General features: G+C 45.4%; 1 protein-coding gene across 5 annotated transcripts in view; it reads right to left on the minus strand.

Annotated features, from left to right (window-relative positions):
• The window catches only part of ARHGAP6 (Rho GTPase activating protein 6), a 479,046-nt gene that overhangs the window by 12,768 nt on the left and 446,935 nt on the right, over positions 1 to 19,343 (minus strand). For all 5 annotated transcript variants that reach the window (XM_059157791.1, XM_059157790.1, XM_059157789.1 and 2 more), the window contains exons 9-10: positions 18,160 to 18,339; positions 5,229 to 5,326 (exon numbers count right to left, since the gene is read on the minus strand). In XM_059157791.1, the coding sequence (XP_059013774.1) occupies positions 5,229 to 5,326; positions 18,160 to 18,339 (278 nt within the window). The remainder of the gene's footprint in view (positions 1 to 5,228; positions 5,327 to 18,159; positions 18,340 to 19,343) is intronic.

The following is a 19,343-nucleotide window of genomic DNA, read 5'->3' on the forward strand; positions in this document are numbered from 1 at the left end:
GTGCAGTTTAATGTACTTTGATTGTATTTCCAGAATACAGGAAGGAAAATGCTCTACCGAGCCTTGTATACCACATGGGTATACTGTATAGGTAGACCTGGCTTTATGTAATTTTTAATGGTTAGGCTTTTCCCCAGAACATTTAAAGCAGTTGAAAATTACTGAAAATCCCTAAGCTGGCACATTGGAACTTTTAACAGTTATATTCAGTTTAGATGCTTCCTTCGTGCCCAAACAGAATTGTATCATTTAGTTCAGGTTAACTTAGTTAAGGGTTGTTACTTGGTCAGGAGAAATTGTCAAACACAGCAGTTCTCTTGGTTGAAAAATAAGATAAGCAAAGCAGTACATTTTCAAAGCATCACTGATGAGTTTGTTTCCGTGGAGGGCAGAGGATACATTTTGCCTTAGGACAGGGGGAGACGTACAGGACGTACAGGAAGGCTCCAGAATGGCTGGGCATCGTACTAGTCTTTTAAATTTTTAGAACTATTTTGTTCAGCATAGATTTTTGGTGCTAACTTTGATTTTTAAAAATATGGCATGTCAACGTTGTTCATTTTGATCCTGTCCCTCTGGCACCTACATGAGCACCTCACTCTCCTCGACCTACTCCCCGCCCTGCCACAGGGCCTTGCTTCTGTTGCAAATACCCGCGCTCAACATGCCTTGTCCTTTTGGATTTGCCTTGCGCTCTCATCCCCTATCGCCTTCCGTCTCTAAATCAAGGGAGGGGGATCTATTTTGAGTGTGTGTGAAGAAAGGAGCATAGACTCTAATAAATATTCCAGACAAGCAATGAAAAAACTGGAAGTCTTGCACTGTCAGGAATATAAATCTCTTCTAATCTCCCTTTGGTATTGCGTTTTGGTTGAAGCCAAAAATGTCAGTGGACAAACACAAGAAAAAATAACGAATCCTCCTCTCACCGCTGCCCTGATTCTGTTGTCGCACAAGAGGAAAAAGTCAAACGAAAACAAAACATTAAATTCCCAAATATCACGAATTGTTTGCTCTTTCAAGACAGAAATTATTATAAATATGTTCTTGTTCTTGGTTCTCCCCCTTCAGAAAACTCACGTTTCCACTCCCGCTTCAGTCTTGTGCTGTTGCCATGTGCGACACAGGAATCAAACACTTTATCTAGGTATGTAAACTGATGGCAAAGAACAGAAGCTTCAGGAAAAAACCAGAAGGGTCGGAGGAGAATCATAAAGAAAACCCACCATGCATCACTGCACTCAGGTAGGCGTTTTAGGAGATGACCTGAACCGCTAACGACGGCCTTTAGCAGACGACCGCTGCTTCCCGCTCAGCGGCTGTCCCGCCAATCCCCATAGTCTTTACTTCTCTTAGCCCTACTCTCCGCCTTGTAGCTGAGTCTTCACTCAAAACTTCAAAATAAGAACTGTGTCCGTGACCGCAGTGGTATGGCTTGTCCAGGCCTCTCCGTCACTTCCTGCAAACGCGTGATGGCCTCCCATCCTCCGCAGTTCTCCCCGGCCTCGCGCGAGCAGGTCGCCTTCCCACGTCTGTGTCTTTTTGTCCTCACCCTCTCTCTGTTCTAGAATCGATGCCACCCTCCTGCTGCTAGTGGGACCAGGCCTGTACGGGTGGGTTTTGCCTTCAGACACTGCCACAGTTTAAGGTGGACAGGTTCTCTTGTGTCATATTGCCTTCATAGAAAGGTAGAAAGTAGTGACTCCAAAGTCTTTGCTAAGTGGTTTTAAATGAACAAAATGGTGAGGTTCGAAATAACATGATAGTAAGTAAATCACTGACCTCCGTTAAGCAGTTATTAGAGACTGGATACTCTTCTCACAGCAAAAAAAAACTCTGTAAAGTTGGTGCTGCTTTTTAATCTCTGGTTTGAGGTGAGGGAACCGAGACAGAGAGGGATGAATCTATTTACCCGAGATCACAGCTCAAAAAGCCGTGGAAAAGGAATTCTGACACAGGGGATCTGGCTCCGGATCCCAACGCCAGAACCAGCGTGCTCAGCTCTGCAGGGGCGCGCTACTGATGGGCAACTGACGTGCAACTGACATAGCGATGCAGCCTGCAATGTCCGGCAGTTTGTGATTTGTCATCCCTGTCGTCGGTCAGGACCAGGGGCCACTGCTTCTCAATACTAGTGCCACCCCGAAGCCTGCCATTTAAGGACTTCTGCCCTCTGTGCTGGCCGACACCTTCATTGTGCCCATGGCCAGCTGACACAGTTATTACTCTGTCTAGGCCCTGCTTCAAGCTTCCCAGACGTCCAGGCCTGTGGACCCCTCTCCAGTCTTCAAAATCCACTGCAGATCCTTGCTCTTCTCACAAGCCATCCCTGAGACTACAGGTCACATCTCTTTCTCTTCTCCAACTTCTGGTCTGGAGTGCTGGTTTCCTCCCTTTGTCAACATGAAGACTCCCTTCCAATGTCAAGAATCACCCACCTCAAATAAAGTGATTGGTGATGGCAAATCTGTGACATCTAACATGGCGGGTCTAAGCTGGAGGTTCTTTCCTGGGGCTGCTCGGTACACTCATGGCGGGGAGATTTAACAATTCCTACTGTCCACACTGTGCCCTAAAACAAATGAATCACAATCTCTAGGGGAGGCACTCAGGCATGATCATTCTTCAAGCTCCCCAGGGGATTCACGTCTAAGAACCAATGGCCCAGCACAAACCACTCTGCCCTCTGAGACACACTTAATAACAGGCTTCATATTATTTTTATCCTCGAAGGCCTCCTTCAACAAGTCTGCAAGCTCTGGGAGTCGAGAACATGCCTTCAGATTTTAAACTTCCGCTACTCAAAGTGTGAATCACGGACCAGCAGCATCACAGCAATACCTAGGAGCTTGCTAGAAATGCAGATTTTCAGACTCTCTGCCGCAGACCTCCTGATTGACAGGGTTTTTTTGTTTTTAACAAGATCTCCTGGTGATCTGTAGACACAGCAAGCTTTAGAAAGCATGGGCGTAAGGTATGAAGACACTATCTACAGCTCAAGGAGTAGGACTCTCAAGCCTCAAAAGCAACTCAAATTAAATACGTATTTATTTATGTATTTTTACTTAATTAAATACGTATTTATTTATTTATTTTTACTTCACGGCATCATTATCAACCCTTCTTGGCTGCTCCGTGGCCTGTACCTAGAGGAAAACAGACAAAGTCTTCTCCAAAGGTTTTCTGTCCAATGATGCTAGTCTCTGACATCCACAGAGCATCTGGGAGCTCACTTCCCTTCCCCTGAGGTTCTGACACTGACCTATGACCCTGGTCTAGGGCCAGGTTGTTTTGACCTTACAATTCTTAATCTTACAGGGATAGAGAATGGGAGAAGCTAGACAACTGTACAGCTTCGGATGATCTTAGTTTGTAAGCTCCTTCTTTTTCCTAAGAGTAGCAAAAAAAGGTTCCCTTCTTGGTATTTATATGCAAAGAGCATACCTGAAAACCACATAAAAATAACTTCTATCAACTATTCTTCAAAGCACAATATTTCTGTATTTCAACATGCCATATCAAAGTGGAAATTTGGCAAGTCAACACCAGTGTTTTTTTTCGGGTGTGTGTTTTCCAGCTTTTCCCCAGAATACCCATAAAATGGCATAAATGCAGCTTAACAAGGGATTCACAAACAGAAATGCCACTGTGTCTGTCTTCTTGCACGGGGAGGGAAAGAAGTGAGTTCATTAAAATTCTGGTGATATAAGATCTGCTATGAAGAGAAGCCATTTGCATTAGTTTAAACTAGAATTTATACCTTGACGACAGTTAGAAATCTTGGGAAAATTTAAGGGAGCCCAATTATCTGAAATGAAAAGCAAGACGATAAAATGTCAGCCCATTTAGACAATTTGATCATATTCTTATTCACTCGTGGCTCTTAGGGCCGGAATCCAGGCGAAACGCCTTACTTGAACCAGAATCTGGTCTGATGATAATTGGCACAAAGATGAACTTTTGAAAAAGTGCATTTGAAAAGACGAACCACTTAAAAATTTTTCCTGCTCTGCGGGAAATGGACGGAAGCTGGGTCTTACGGTGCTACTCATGCAATGGTGCGGGAAAGAAGGAGGTCTGAGCAACGTGGAATTCCTTTCACTGCATTTCGCTAAAGAATATAAGATTTTATATCTGAAATAGTTTCAAATGAACACCAGTCTCTCGAGTTCCACATCGATATAAAGGAACAATTCAACATGCATCAATATTTCCGAGACACCGTGGGATAAGACATACCATTACGCTACGTACAGCTAAGAAAGACCAAAAAATGCCGTGATTTATATTAGGACATGTCATTGATTACTAAGATGATTCTCAATTTCAGAGATGATAAAATAAGGGGCAAAATGTGTCTTAGAGTTGTTGACATTCAGCAAATTAAAAGCACGACATAAACGACGCTTTCGTGAGAGGACAACAACTCTTCGGCCAAATTTAAGGTTGGGCGTCGCAGTGGCAGCATCGCTTCTAGTTAATAACACAATAATACCCTTGTCGCTGGCTTTGCCAAGTGTTCAGCACCTCCATATACGCTGCCTGTGTACCAAATGTTTGAGATTAATCCTAAAGTCTGGATAAAGCAAAATCTAGTGGTCTTCCTTTCGGGGCAAAATGGCGGCTAAGCACAGCCTACAGCCCGGCTTGCATTTTATTCATTGCAAACGTGGCTGTGTGAGGAGCCCAGCACGCATTTTTACCAAAAGGATGCTCATTATAAAGAGCAGAAGAGTCTGGAGGGCGTGCCCCTCCAATTTCAAATGGGCACCTAAGCTTTGGTAGAGGATCGTCTTGTGGTTTTGGTGATATGTCACTTGGACTAGTAAGTTACACAAGTTAGCTGCACCCAGGTGCAGCCTAAGGGACCCGGAAGGAAGTACAGCTAATCCGGATTCTAGAAGAAGGATCACTGGTGTGCATCAGACTCCTTTGTGCTTCTTGCCAGGGATTTAGTCCCCCCCACCCCTTAAACACAGTCAAAGGGACCTCAGGGGGCTAGAAAAAGCCAAAAATGAAACAACAAACCTCCAGTTTGTTGTTCAATAAGTGGATTAGGAAACGTGAAGCATTTTCCAGGCAGGTGGACTGACAAGATTTGCCAGAAAGTTGCCAAATGTCCACTTCCAGTCACCCTGTGTGGAATTATGTAAACTTCCCTAATTCTTTAGAAATGAAAGGAGGAATCCCCATGGCAGCTTTAGAAGATGAGCAACTGGTCTACTCACGAGGACTGGGAGGCCTTTCTTCTGAGTAAATAGTCCACCACGTCGGGGTCGGTCTCCAACAGGCTGATCAGGACTTCGTTCTGGAGATCTGGAGAAACCTGGAGGGACCAAATGTTGAGGCATAAATCAAACCATTCGGGGAAGAGGAAAAATATGGTCATGGGCAACTCTACGGTAACATAAAACAGAGCCTTAAAAGTCGTAACAGGACCGAGTGATTTGCCAGTTAAAATCAAACTTACACCAACTCATTCAACCATTTTAATTCTCAGGAAAAAGTGGATAATGACCAAAACGTCATATTCAGTCCGAACTGTCACCCTCTTATGACCGGAGAGGTACCCTAATCACTTGATACCTCTATTGCTCAGATGAGGTTTTCCTGGCTTTGAATAAGCAAAATATCATGGTTACGAGGGGCAGTGTTCATAATTTACTGTCCAAATGGGGACACTTTCTAGAGTTCCTATTTATAATTAAGCTAAGACGACAGGCATAAATTATAACTGTCTTGGGCAGTTCTGGAACATAAGATTAGTTTATTAAGAGGACAGGCCCTTGGCTGTGCCTGGATGGCTCATTCGGTTAAGCGTTCAACTCTTGAATTTGGCTCAGGTCATGCTCTCAGGGTCATGAGATCGAGGCCCATGTCAGGCTCCGCATTGGGGGTGGAGCCTGCTTAAGATTCTCTCTCCCCCTCCCCCTCTGCACCACGCACTCCCCTCTCTGTCTCTTAAAAAAGAAAAAAAAGAGAACAGGCCCTTGAGCCGGACTGTGTTTGAGTCCCCATTCCATTTATTAGCTGTAGGACCTTCGGCAAGGCATGTGACCTTTTTTGGTCTCAGTTTCATCTGTAAAGTGGAGAGAATGATAGGCCTCACCACAAGGGGTCGCTGTGGTGATCCAATGACTTAGTACCCATTGCAAACTTAGAACAGTAGCCGGTAGTCAATGTTTGAAAAAACTTGCTGACTACTGTATTTGCCCATGTCAGTTGATCACTGGGTGCTCGCCCTCACTCTGTCCATGCGTCCTGCTCCAACGACAATGAAAAAGGTTTCTCGCTTCAGCATTTGACAAGGCATTTGCTTGAGTTTTGGAGCTGAGTGTCACGTTTCCCTAGGCTCACCCACAGCATATTAGAAGATGGCCTCATAATCCTGAGCCACAATATTGTGTGAAAATGTTCTATGAGAAAAGACTGAATTCAGCTCCAACAGGCTTTCTACTCTACAGATGCTGGTAGCGCAAGTAAAGGAAATTCCAATTATTGAGAGGAAACAACATTTGTGTCTGATTCTCTCACAGAAGGGCTCGGAGACCAGGCTCTTAAAACATGCAGGGACAAGTCTTCAGAGAATAAGCGGCAGGTAGAAGAATCTGCCTCCTGCCTCTTGCAGAACTCAATTCTTCTTGAGCTCTGAGAAGCTGGAAGCAATTTTATTAATAAAAACAGGGATGAGAAAGCAACAACAAAACTTTCCTTCCCCCATAAATCTGCTCCTCCCACTTAATCCTGTGTCTTCATTAATGACATTGCCAAACCCTACTCACATAAACTCAAAGTCTGGGTTGCATTCAAGCTTCTCTGTGTCCTCTCCCCTCCCTGTTCAGAACCGGGAGACCTACTTGACTTCAGCTCTGGGAGGCTTGTTCCTTCTTTCCTCTATCTTCCACTCCGACCACACTGATCCAAGTTCAAGCCCTTGTTACCCCTTTGTAGTGGCATCTGTTGGCCATTACCAGCTTCCATTTCCCTCTTGTTGTAACAGTTCTGCCCCAAGTTCCCTCTGAAGAATCAAGTGCTCCCCAACCCTTAGCTCAAGGGTGATGTGTAAGCTGGTCTAAGGCTGCCATCATGCCCCTCCCACATTCCCGGCGCTGCCTGTGCCATGGGCATGGGACTCTATTCAAGGTCATGAAGAGCTGGAGGAGTGTCCCTGAGGCATCTGAGAAGAGACAACACAGGGCCGGAAGCCACATGGGGGCCTGAGGATTGTGCTGATGCTGGAAGAAACTATAGCAAGTAAAGGAAAGGATCTCTGGATAGCACGAGTCCTAGGTAAACCTATGCCTGAGGCCGTGTTTGCCTGTGGACCTCAAATTCCTTAAACTACTTTGATATTTTGGTTGAAAAGAAAGATACATCCTTCATGGGCCTTTGATGCAACTGCTTGCTAACTTGGACACTGGCTATTTCCTTCACCACCAGTGTCTAATTTCTTCTCTCCGTGGTTGTTCGAGTGCCCTGATCAAGACGTTTTCTCAGAAACCTTTTTATCCCTACAGTGGAAGCCCCCCACTCGCCATCTTGTCCTCTGGTGGCCACCCTCTCCTGCTCTCTACTTCAGCAACCACTGAGCTTCTCACTCTGCCCTTTTCCCACCTCATTCCTTTCATTCATTACATACATATTTGGTGACTGCTTATCGACTGCCAGGCACTGGATGTGGGGATTCAGCTATAAACCAAACAGACGAGAACCCTTGTGTCCTTGAAACTGACAATCGCTATGGGAAGACTGGCATTAAACAAATAAGCAAAGCAAACATAGCGCGGATCACATGGAGATGGAGATGAACAAAACAGAGAAGGGGCAAAGGACTGTGATTGGGGGGGAAGGGGGCGGGGCAGGAAAGTGCCATTTAAGTAGGATGGCAGGTCACAGAGCAACTGCCACTTGAACAGAGAACTGAAGTTGATGAAGGACCTGGAGAAAATAATTCCAAGCAGAAGGAAGCAAAAATCAGCAAGCTCATGAGTCAGGAGCAGAGAGGAGGCCAATGAGGCTGGAAGGAATGAGGAAGGAGGCGAGCAGTAGGAAGTGGGTCGGGTAGCCAAAGCCAGATGTTGTGGAGTCTTACGGGTCAGGATAAGGACATCTGCTCTCAATCTAGGTGGCTGGGGAGCCACTGGGGGGTTTTGAGCTGAAGACTAACGTGAATTGGCATCACTGGCTGCTGCACTGATAGCAGATCGCAGGGAAGCAAGGGGTGATGCGGGGAGCGCCAAGAGGGGCTGCTGCTATGTCCAGAAGACAGATGGCAGAGGGCTGGACCAGGCTGGTGAGCCAATGAGGTATCTGTGCATCCTGGAGACAGTGAAGATAGACATGATCGAGTTAGCTAATCTGCTGGCTAGAGAGAGAAAGAAAGAGGGAGAGGGAGGAGGAGAAGAGGAAAGACGGCTTCAACGTTTGGAGCCAGCAGGAGGCACGGGGTTGCCCCTAACACTGACCTGTACAGAGAAGCTGCAGGTGGAGGAGGTGGAAGGTCACAGCTGGGAGGGTGGCTTCGCTAGGGTAAGGGAGCGGGGAGCCTGGGGGACATCCAAATGAAAGAGAGATGTAGGAGGCAACTGGGAATAAGGCTCTGGGGTTCAAGAGAGAGGATTGGGCTGGACAGAGAAATTTGGGAGACGCATATAGATGGCATTTAAAGCTCTGTGCCCAAATCCAGCGGCCCCGGGAATGAGAATGGGAAGGAGAAGAGAAGGGGCAGGGTTTTTAGGTCAAGGCTAAGGGTTTCGATTCTCTACTTTATTGACTAAATTGAACATCAAAGGAGTGATAATTTTTATTTTTTTGAGCAACACGACCCAACAGATACACACTATTGTACCAATCCGTAAAAAAAAAAAAAAAAAAAAAAAAAAAAAGTAATGCCTGAAGGGTAAAAATGAGGAGAGAACTCATTTGTGAAAAATGAACAGAAAGCAAAAAATAATATAAGCCAAAACGTATATCCTGAACACTTTGTAAAAGAAACTTCCATGAGCAAATGAGGAAAAATATTTGTTTTTCATCCAGTTAGTTTAATTTAAAATTTTCTATGCTTAGACACGTAATAAAAAATTTTGTTCCAAACACTAATCCATTCCCACTGAAGAATAAACAACCCTCATGCGTATCCTTTGGAGTGGGATATCATGGTATTAATTCTGTGAGAGTAGACAGTGTGTCTAACAATAAATTATTAACTTGGGTACACTATTAGAATAGGTTACAGGAAGTATCATTATTTAAAACATAACATTCCATAATGTTCTGTTAAATTATTCCATAATTCAGAGTTTTTAACTCTCTCAACTCAGCTCGGTTCCCAACCAATTATAATCATTGAGGTTTATTTTATGTAGCATACATGACTTTTACTTGCTAACAAATGCAAATAGAAAGGGCCAGGGCTATAAATCTATCTATAGTTTCTTTTTAAAAGGCCCATAATGCCATTCTGGTTTGGAAACGCTCTTTAAAAATAAGTTTAAAGCTATAGCTTCAAAATGTGGATCCATGTACTACAGGAAGGGTAGGTAATATTTTCCTCTGTATTAGCTAAGACTGACTCCAGTGTACATAATCCATTTCTTTTAATTAGTTTATTTATATCCCATCTTGTTACAAAATGACTTAAAGCAGCTTTAAAAATTCATATGATAAAACCACATTTGTTTGTTTGTTAAGGAATGGTACAGAAAATTGGGGCCAGTGGGAAAATGAGAGTAGAGAATTTGAAACGATGCCTAGAACTGACTTGTAATATTCGTATAACGGCTTTCAGTGCTGTCTCCCCAACAATCCTTCCAATCTTTGTCTCTATTTGCATGTTTCATTTCCTATTACTTAATACAAATTTCAAACTACTGGCTCAGTTCAATTGGATGAACATTCATTTTCTGTGAAGTTAGGTATGTAACAGAGAAAACACAAGTCAAGGGAATGAACTGATAGGAAACAGGAGCTTACGGTAAGTCAGAAATATCCAGACACATCATTCCTATATATGTTCCTCTGTGGGAATCAGGATGCTGTCAGAAGAATTTCTGATTAAGAGTCGATAGCCCCCGAGGTCCAGGTTTTATCAGCTTTGCTGCTTATAATTCCTTAATGTAAACTTGGATACATCAACAGTCTTCTTTAGGATTCTGCTCCTGCATCTGAAAATCCAGGCATATCCTATCTGTCCCATTTACCTTTATTTAAGCGTGATGAGGATCAAAAGGACCAACAGTTTTGAAAGTACCTTACCAATTGCAAAGAGGTTCAGAATAAGAAATTTTGTTAGAAATAGACAAAATAATTAATAAATCAAATACTTTTAAGAACCAAATAAAAGCAGATAACATGGAGATGGCCAATATTTATTCCACAACTTTTTTCTTGACTCAGTCATCCATCTCTGCCTCTTATCCTGTGCGCTCCTAGAGAAGCATCACTCTCTTCTCCTTTGCTTAAGACTTTGGGTGGGTAACTAAGCTGTGGGATGTCCTCTTAATATGTCTCTGCTCCTGACCTCTGCCTGAATTTCTAGAGTTGAAGTTTGTGATCTCTTGGCCCCTCAGCTGTAACGGTCTTGACCAACCCCATGTAGCTTCCCCCTTCTGGTTCCTTCTCTTCCACCAGACCCCAAGTCTTCCGTTGATCACATGCGTGGAAGGTAAATTGCCAGAGGGCAGGGGCGATCTGACTTGTCTGCCCAGAAGTGATAGGGGCTCCCAAGGTTGTAGTTCTCCGTCAGCTAGCCTCTTTCGCAGCACGGGCAAGCTCACGAGGGCCAATCCTGGCCCGGGTGCCCCTCATGGGGGTCCTGAAACCTTTCTTCTCATCAGTGGATGTGACGATGGCGGCAAGAGATGCTGGAGATAACTGGAGTGTCTTGAAGCTGAAGTGCAGGTGAGCCACTAAAGACCCGCCCCTTAGGCTGTTTCTGTGATGTAATAATCCTGCTGTTTGCAGCCATCAGCAGTTGAGTTTTCTCCTCCCAGCAGTCAAATGCTTTCTCCATTATGCCTCTTCTTTCTCTTTGCTCCCTGCTCTTTTCTCTCCGGAAGCTCCTACCTGCACACCAATGACCCTTCACTCACTTACTCTCACAGGTCAAAACTGTATTCTTCTAGAACACAAGCTAGGGGCACTTTCCTACCCAATGGGTGCTCAAAAAAATGTCAGAATGGCGGCAAATAATAATCAAGAAGAACCCAGAATTACTGGTCTTCATGGCATATGTACACTGGTTCTGCTAACTTTGCGTAGATGCTTCTCTGTGCTTATAAACAGTGCCAGTGTCATGCTCTAGCAAAATCTCCTTCCTATTAATTTTTAGAGTTGGAAAATAAATTTCCTTTCCCAACTGAGGATCATCAGAAATTTTCTGACATGTTCATAAACTATTGTCTCATTAATAGAAAAATGAAAAATGAGGGGTACCTGGGTGGCTTGATGGGTTAACCGCCTCTTGGTTTCAGCTCAGGTCATGATCTCAGGGTTGTGAGATCAAGCCCTGCATTGGGGGTCCCAGCTCCGTGTGGAGTTTGCTTTGAGATTTTTTTCCCAACCTCTCCCTCCCTTTCCCTCTGCCTCTGCCCCAACCCCCTCAACTCACGTGTGCATCCTCTCTCTGTCAAATAAATAAATACATACATACATAATACATAAAATCTTTTTTAAAAAATGAGAAATGAGGGGAGCTTGGCTGGTTCGGTCAGGGGAGCATGTGATTCTTGATCTCAGGGTCATGAGTTTGAGCCCCACGTTGGGCATAGAGATTACTTAAAAAAAGAGAAAAAACCGAAAAGTATGACTCCATAACCAAACACATTTTATCTTTTTTCTTCTGGGATTCTGTACATAGCAAAATAGAAACTAAGGAGGACTGTGAAAAACACACTAGTTTAAAAAAAATCAACCAATTCTGCACATCGGAGTAAAGAAACAAAACCTAGCCCCAGCGCCTTCTTCACTTACAATTTATTGACTCACATCAAAATCTCTACTGGGTTTTGGTCAACTATGTAGTAAGTTCAGATATTTTCCAAGGGTACCATTTATGGCTGTGTTTATCTGGAGACTCAACTCCTTAGATTTTCATGTGTTCCTTCAAAGCAGAATGCTATTTCAAAAATCAAAAGAACTTTGGATGCTCCTGCTTCAGAGAAAAAATGTAAGCACTGCACATACGAAGGAATAAAACTTTCACAATAAAAATCCACCCTATCAAATTAAAAATGAAACCTTCAACGGTCGCCTAGGGTGTAACACTTAACGGTGTAGCTTATTCTATAATGCAGAGAGAGGGCAAAATGGCTCAAGTTTTCTCCATTTACAAACGTTAGTTCCTCCAAGTGTTCCATACCAACCCATCCCCTTGCAGAGGACCAGGAAGGAGGCTTCAGCATTGCAAACTCTACCACTTTCCAGCCAAAGCAAGTGGCACCGGAAGTCATGATGACATTTCTATAACTCAACACACGTGTTGACAGAAATCACTAATTTCTTGGGTTGCTCACGGGAGTATAAGCTCAAACATGAGGAGGCCCAGCCTAGAACCTTCCATGTGACTGTTGCCGAGGATGGCTTCACATTATGGGAAGGGGCTCTGGGTGTATCGGAGGGTCGGTAAGCATGAAATTCAACACACTTTTCTCAAGGGCCTGATACGTGCCAGGCAGCGTGTCTGGCAACCGGGGCACGTGAGGGAACAGATACAGTCAAGGAGCCCAGGACTCGCAGAGCTGTGGTTGGAGGAAAACGGGAGGAAGGAAGACGAAGAAAAAGCGAGCAGTCCTCACTCCACCGCGTCAGGCTGAAGGCGGTAGACACTGCACAGGCGCCTGCTTCTGCCCCTCTCTGCCTGTGTCACCAGCACACCTGCGTTCTGTCGCTGCGGGCAGGGACAAGGTGAGCAGGCTTCCGCGGGAACACGCAGCCGCTCCCGCAGCCACCCGCCGGCCTGAACATCAAGCGGGTCAGTGTTAGGATTAGTCCAGAGAGATGAATGCTGGCTAACGTCGTCTTTGCTCCCCATTTTCAAACTGGCTAACACAGTCTCTTTCTCCCCCACAAATGGACTCCATAGTCGAGACACCACATTCAAACACCTTGTCTTCTGCGTGGGGAGGCATCATGCTGTAGAAATAATTCACTCAGTTGCTGCATCACTTGGGCAAACTACCTTGGCTTGCTCTCACGACACGGTGGTGACATTTAGATGAGCTGGTGGTGTTCATCACGACCGGCCCGACCCCTGGTCCATAAACAGTGGTCCTTTTAAAAAACAGCGATTATATAAACAAAGGAAATGGACATGATATATAATGATCTGGCTATGTTGGTAGCGGCTGCTTCCTTGTGCCAGGACCTGGATCATAGCTTGACTTCCTTTGATTTGGCATACAAAAGCCGTTTTAAGAACCTGCAGTTTGTGTCAGAGAATGAAGGGAACATGGAGCAAAGCTTGGCTTCTGAGCTTGGAATCCTCACGTCGGCCTCTGACCCCTGCTCCCAGTGGTTCTCATGAAAATTCCCATGTGCGCGGTGCTGGTCCCCAGCTCGGGCTAACGACCGGGCGGGCTGGGAGCTCGCCGGCGTTCCCACGTCTCCAGTGCACCCCGGGCTGTTCATCAGCCTGGAAGGGTAGCGCCTTCTCCTCTTTCCCTCTCTCCAGAAAAGGAACCCTGGTAGGGATCATTTAGAATCGGCCCTCAGAACGAGCTGACCGGTTTCCCCACTCTGCTCTGAAGCTCTTATTAATTCCAGGAGCAACGATGAGCTTTCTCTGGGATTGCCAACAGCAGTTACGGAAGCAACAGCTTGCGGGACAACGCGCCCGCTAACGGTTTCGTCGGGGAGTGTTTTCTACCTTACAGTGATACCGGGGAGGGTTTCTAGATAGGCAGGAGCCTTCTCTTTTATTTCCAGCGTTCCCCGCGCATATCATTTTATGTTATCTGGTTTTGAAACTGTTGATAGCAGAAATGCAGGGGCAGGATTTAGAGGTGAGGGAGTAAGGGGCATGGGCGCGGAACCAAGCACAAACAAACAGGAATGCATTTCAACACATCATTACTGGGCACCCGTTTGCTCTATGGGACATCGGCGAACTGTATAAACCAGGTGAAATTCCCTGTCCTCAAGTTTACATTCTATTAGGTTTCAATCTGCGTCCTAAGGAAATATATTTATTACACAGTGAGCTGAAGGGTGAGAGCAAACCGAACAGTGGGGAAGGAGGAGGGAGGCGTGAGGCGCTGGGACAGAGCGTGCGCGGGGGGGGGGGGGGGGGGCGTCCCCACACAGCCGACGTGTTTGGGAGTGCGTGAGAGGGGAGCTTCTTATCAATTTCACGCAGTAACACCAGCGATCTTTTCTGTGTGCTTAGTATATGTCAGTTCTTGTCCCAAGGACCTTAAAATGTTACTTCTTATTCTCGAAATAATCCTAAAGAGGAGATAACTTCATCTCATTTTGGTACAACAGGAAACTCAAGGCTCATGGAAGCTGAGTATGGGCCCAAGGTCACATAGCAAATAACATGGCTGAACAAGGATGTGAACTCTGCAAGTGTGTTCCAGAGCTCATGGTCTTTCCTGCACCTTGGGGGTTTCCCAAGATGTGGTTTCCTTGCTCCTCTGCTGCAAGCTCAAGCTTGAGAGTGACTCTTATAATCTGCTGCCTCAGTTTTCCACAGAGGAATCACAAGGGCTGTTATCAGGACCTGTCTCTAGCTCTAGGATTTCCAACCCAGTGGCTGAAAAGCAAACAACCAGTGTGAAAGTCTATCCTAGCCAGCCTCTCAAAGCCTGCGCCAGCCTCTGAATGTAGGCCCCTCTTCTGATGATGGGACAAAGTCAGGCTCTTATCGGGCCTCTCTCACTAAGTCCGATGCCTCTCTTGCATGGGAGAGGCAGTCTCTACACTAGGACATGGAGGACATTATTAATACTCAGAACAAATGTCTGAGTGGTCGCCAGGCCTCTGGGGATTTGCATGACCACTTCATCCATTCTGCCTCCATCCATTCAACTTTCCTGACAAGTCTGCCTTTCTAATGCCAGTGGGGAGCAAGGTCTCCCTTTCGGAGCTCATCAACCCTGCCTCCCCGCAAATCCAAGAAATGGCATGATGGCTAACAACCTTTCACCGCTGGGCTTCGGCCATCCTTGCTTGGGATTATTGTGCTCACTCTGAAAGCTTCTTTAAGAAACAAAATGAAACAGCGACATACACCACTGAATTTTTGTCCACCCACACAGACCGGCTTTGCCAATCAGCCAGCAGCTTGAGGATAACCAACTAGATTCTGAGATGCCAAATATGCCAAGAGAACCCACCAGTGTGATAAGGTTCATTTTCTTTTGTGCTTTCTAGAAATAAAAGAGGTAAAGTCAGGGCGAGGGCACAGGACCGTGTAGATTTTAGAACTAGAAGGGAACTTGGTTTTCATTTGTTCTAACCTTGCCCTCTGATACCTAAAGAAGCAGGCATCTCAGAAAGTTGATGTGGAGCAAAGAAAGGACTAGAGCAAAGCTTCCTGATTCCAGAGCCGGTTTGCTTTTTACTGACCTTGGCTTGGGATCTTCATCTCACCTCTCCTCCCCTTTGTCCCCTCCATATGTAATTCCCATTATATGTCTAGGGAATCCAGAATGCTTGTATTAGTTTTAACTTACTCCGGAAAGGCATCCTTAATTCCTCCATGTCTAAACTTTTTCATATGTATACAGAGTAAAAATTAACAATACGGAAATCGTATGTTCCAGAACTACCACCAATTCATTCATTAATTCAACCAATAGCTTTTGTGTTTCTACCATGTGCCAGGCACAGGGGGGATGCAGTGAAGAAAGTAGGTGGAAACGGGCACAAATTCATCCTGTCGCAGAGCTCGCATTCCAGTGGGGAAATACACAACAAACGAGAGAACTTCGTAAAATCCTGTATTCGTAGTGATGAGTGCCATGGGGAAAAAGCAGGGAGAGGGACTAGGAAGTGAGGGGGTGTGCACATGGAGGTGGCGGCGGGGCTGTATTTTAGACCAGGTGGCCAGGAAAGGCCTCCCTGAGAAGTAAAGACCACAGTTGGGTTGTGGAGCACAAATGTAAGCTACTAGCCCAGAGACCCCGGGCATCAACATCTCCCAAGAAGAGCAAGCGAGGAAAATACTGGAAAAGGTGGAACCGATGGATTGATGTTCTTCTGCTGTTTTCCATAGTCCGGGCAGCAGGAAACGGTGGCCAGGAAAGGTTGTGTTGGTATCCGCATGGAAAAGAAATGCCTGATGATGTGTGGTCTCATGTAAAGAACTTTTCTTAGAATATGGAATTTACAGAACAGAATTCAGATTGGTGAGAGGTATTATTTTGTTAAAAAAAAAAAATCCAGAGAGCATGAAGTCATGCCAATGCTACTTGGCAAGATGACATAAGACTTAAAACTTGAAGAAAATGGTGAAAAGTTCAGTTATTTGATTCACCTTAATATATAGTTAATTATGAGGGTTTTGGCTGAAGTGTGAAACTTACACACAGGCAATGACTAATTCCATATTTTTTGAGAGTTCATTGTTTGCAAACAGAACAGCGCTTCAGAGACTCAGAGGGGAGCAAGACACCATTCTACCTCAGTGAACTTTCCCACTGTGTGTAAATCCATTTTCTCTTCTTCCTGGGCATCCAGCAGGAATCCGTTTTCCCAGCTTCCCTTGTCGTTAAGCATGGCCTGTGTAATGGGATTTGAGTGGACGTGGTGGATGCCCTTCTAGGTACGGCCCGTAACATCCTAGGGGATCACAGCATCTCAAGATGCCAGGAGTTCAAGACCCTAAATCATTAGCTGCAAAGTTGTCTGACACGCGTCTGATTACACTTCACATCAACAAGATCTTGACGTCTGTTTGTGCTGAAATCCTGAGATTTGGACCAGCTCATGTTGCCCAACCAACGAGATTCTTAATGAACATTAACATAGACTCTTAGAGCCTGCAGAAAGCTTTCACGTATCAAATGATTCTGGGAAGCACCCTGGGAAATAGGGTGTACTTTTAACCTTTCCATTTCACAAAAGCCAAAATCGATGTTTGCTGAGCACTGAAGTCCTTGGTCATGATCACACAGGTAAGACGCAGAGGGCAGAGTGTAAAGCACCGGCTCTCAAACTGATAAAAATACCATAGGCGTGGAAGTAAATCTCACGCAGTGCATTTGATCCATGCAGACACAATACTAAGGGGTTGCAAAAGAGGGAACTGACACGCTCGGCTGAAGCGGCCACACGAGGCTCTGGTGGAATAGGGGAAGATTTATGGTCAGCGTTTGCAAATTGACAGGAGAAATGGGAGAGGAAACATGGAGAAAGTTCCTGTAAATTCTGACATGCGATATGAGTGGCGAACAGAAATAGAAGAGGCTTGGCATCTGTTCTAATGTTTCAAGGGAAGTTGGAGCAAGCAGTGCAGTTTTTTGAAGGAAAACAGGAACTGGTAATTCAATACAAATACAAAAACTATTTATTGAGTGCCTGCCAGATGGAGGGCCTTCCAAGAGTGTACAGAGGATACAGAGAGAAGATAACAAGAGCACAGCCCATGTTTCAGATGCATTTAGAAACCACTCAGGGAACTAGTCATAAACGACTGTAACACAATGTTGAGTAAGATAAATATAAATAAGAAGAGTGATGGGTTTTAAGGGACAAAGAAGTGACATGAGAAGGACATGGGAGAGAGAGGTGAAGCTTCATGGAGGAGGTAAGATGTCAACGTTGACCTTGGAGGAGATGCCGTCGACGGGGGGATCGTTATGGATTACGTGAATTCGGGAGGGTCACAGATAACTCCCAAAAGAAGGATGTTATCAATATTTTGAGCAGGGACCTCTCTTTCTGGATAATTAAATCACTCCAAAATGTGGCCATGGTCTAGGGGACAACAAAATGCATTTATAACTTGGGTATGTTTGTTTAAACGTGGGATCACCAACTTCCAGTGACACCACAGCTCTGTACCTTTCTAGTTCCATTGAAACTGCCTGGCTTCCAGTGAATTCGGGCAACGACTGGCCCTGTAGACCAGAGATGGTGTGCGTGAGTTTGGGTCTGCAGCCCAGCAGCCCCACGAGGCAGCTTACCGAGGTGTCCTGCCTAAGGAGAACCACTTACCATGAACAGGGCTTCGTAATTTTCAATCATTTTCTGCACCACAGCGATGATGGCTGTGCTCTCCTCAGCCCGGGCTGAGCTCTGGACAGAGAATTCTTTGTCCGATGATTTCTGCTTGTGCAGCAGGTTGGGTCCAAATATGGTGGCCAAGTTCAGAGAGGTCATTTTGTTCCCAGTGACCTGTAAGAGTGGACGACACAAGGATTGGTGTTATTTTTGCTTTTCAAACTGCTGGGTGGGTTGGTCATCAAAGGGACCTTTTTCCTTTCCTTTTTTTCCCTCCCCTGCAAGGACTGTATCACCTTTGGCAGAATCCATGAGGAGCACCGTCACTTCCCTTTTGTTTCATATCTTGGATTGACTCTCATAGCTTAGTGGTCATTTCGATAGCATATTAAGTATAATTTCACATCTCTAAGTTATCCGTTGTGAAACTGGTATTTATAAAATGTCTTCCGTGTCTGCATCCACGCACCCATCCATCCAACCAACCACTCGTCCCTCCATCCGAGCCAGCCAGCCTTCCGCCTGTCCTGGCATCTATCAGCCCATCACCCCTCTATGAAATCACCCACTCAGGGCCTACCACAGGCTACACCATTTTCATGGATTTGAATTATTTAAAATTTTCCCAACAATGACCACAGTACAGTCCTTATTTTATAGAGGTCACTTTCTAGAGGGGAAGTAAACATATCAGTTACAGGGATTGGGTACAAAGCATGAAGCTATCAACTCTGGCGGCCCCAGGGACACTTCAAAGACGTGGTGATATTTGCACAAAACCATGAAAGAGGAATGGAGTTGGTTAGGCCAAAAAGCAGAGGAGCTGAGGCAAGCGACGATTTCACAGTAGGAGGAACACCGTATGCAACAACAGGAACACGTAAACTACATCCAGGTACCCCCAACCCCCCCCCCCCCGGCAACAGCATCATGGGGGGGGGGTTCTGCGGGAAAGGCGGGCAAGGGCCATGGCAACGTGTCCCCTGTGGGCAAAACTGCCCCTGGTTGAGAACCACTAGGCCAGGCAACTTTTTCTTTCTCTTGTCGGTATTAGTTGCAAATCTAGGAACACAGGGATACGTGTGGGGACTGTGGCTGTTCGGTGGGGCTCCTTGGTCTGGGAAGACGTGCGGAGCCTTTGAGAGGCACCTGGGTGCCCAGCATGGAATTCAAGAGTC

The sequence above is a fragment of the Mustela lutreola genome, chromosome X (assembly GCF_030435805.1).
Source record: "Mustela lutreola isolate mMusLut2 chromosome X, mMusLut2.pri, whole genome shotgun sequence".
Taxonomy (NCBI): Eukaryota; Metazoa; Chordata; class Mammalia; order Carnivora; family Mustelidae; genus Mustela; species Mustela lutreola.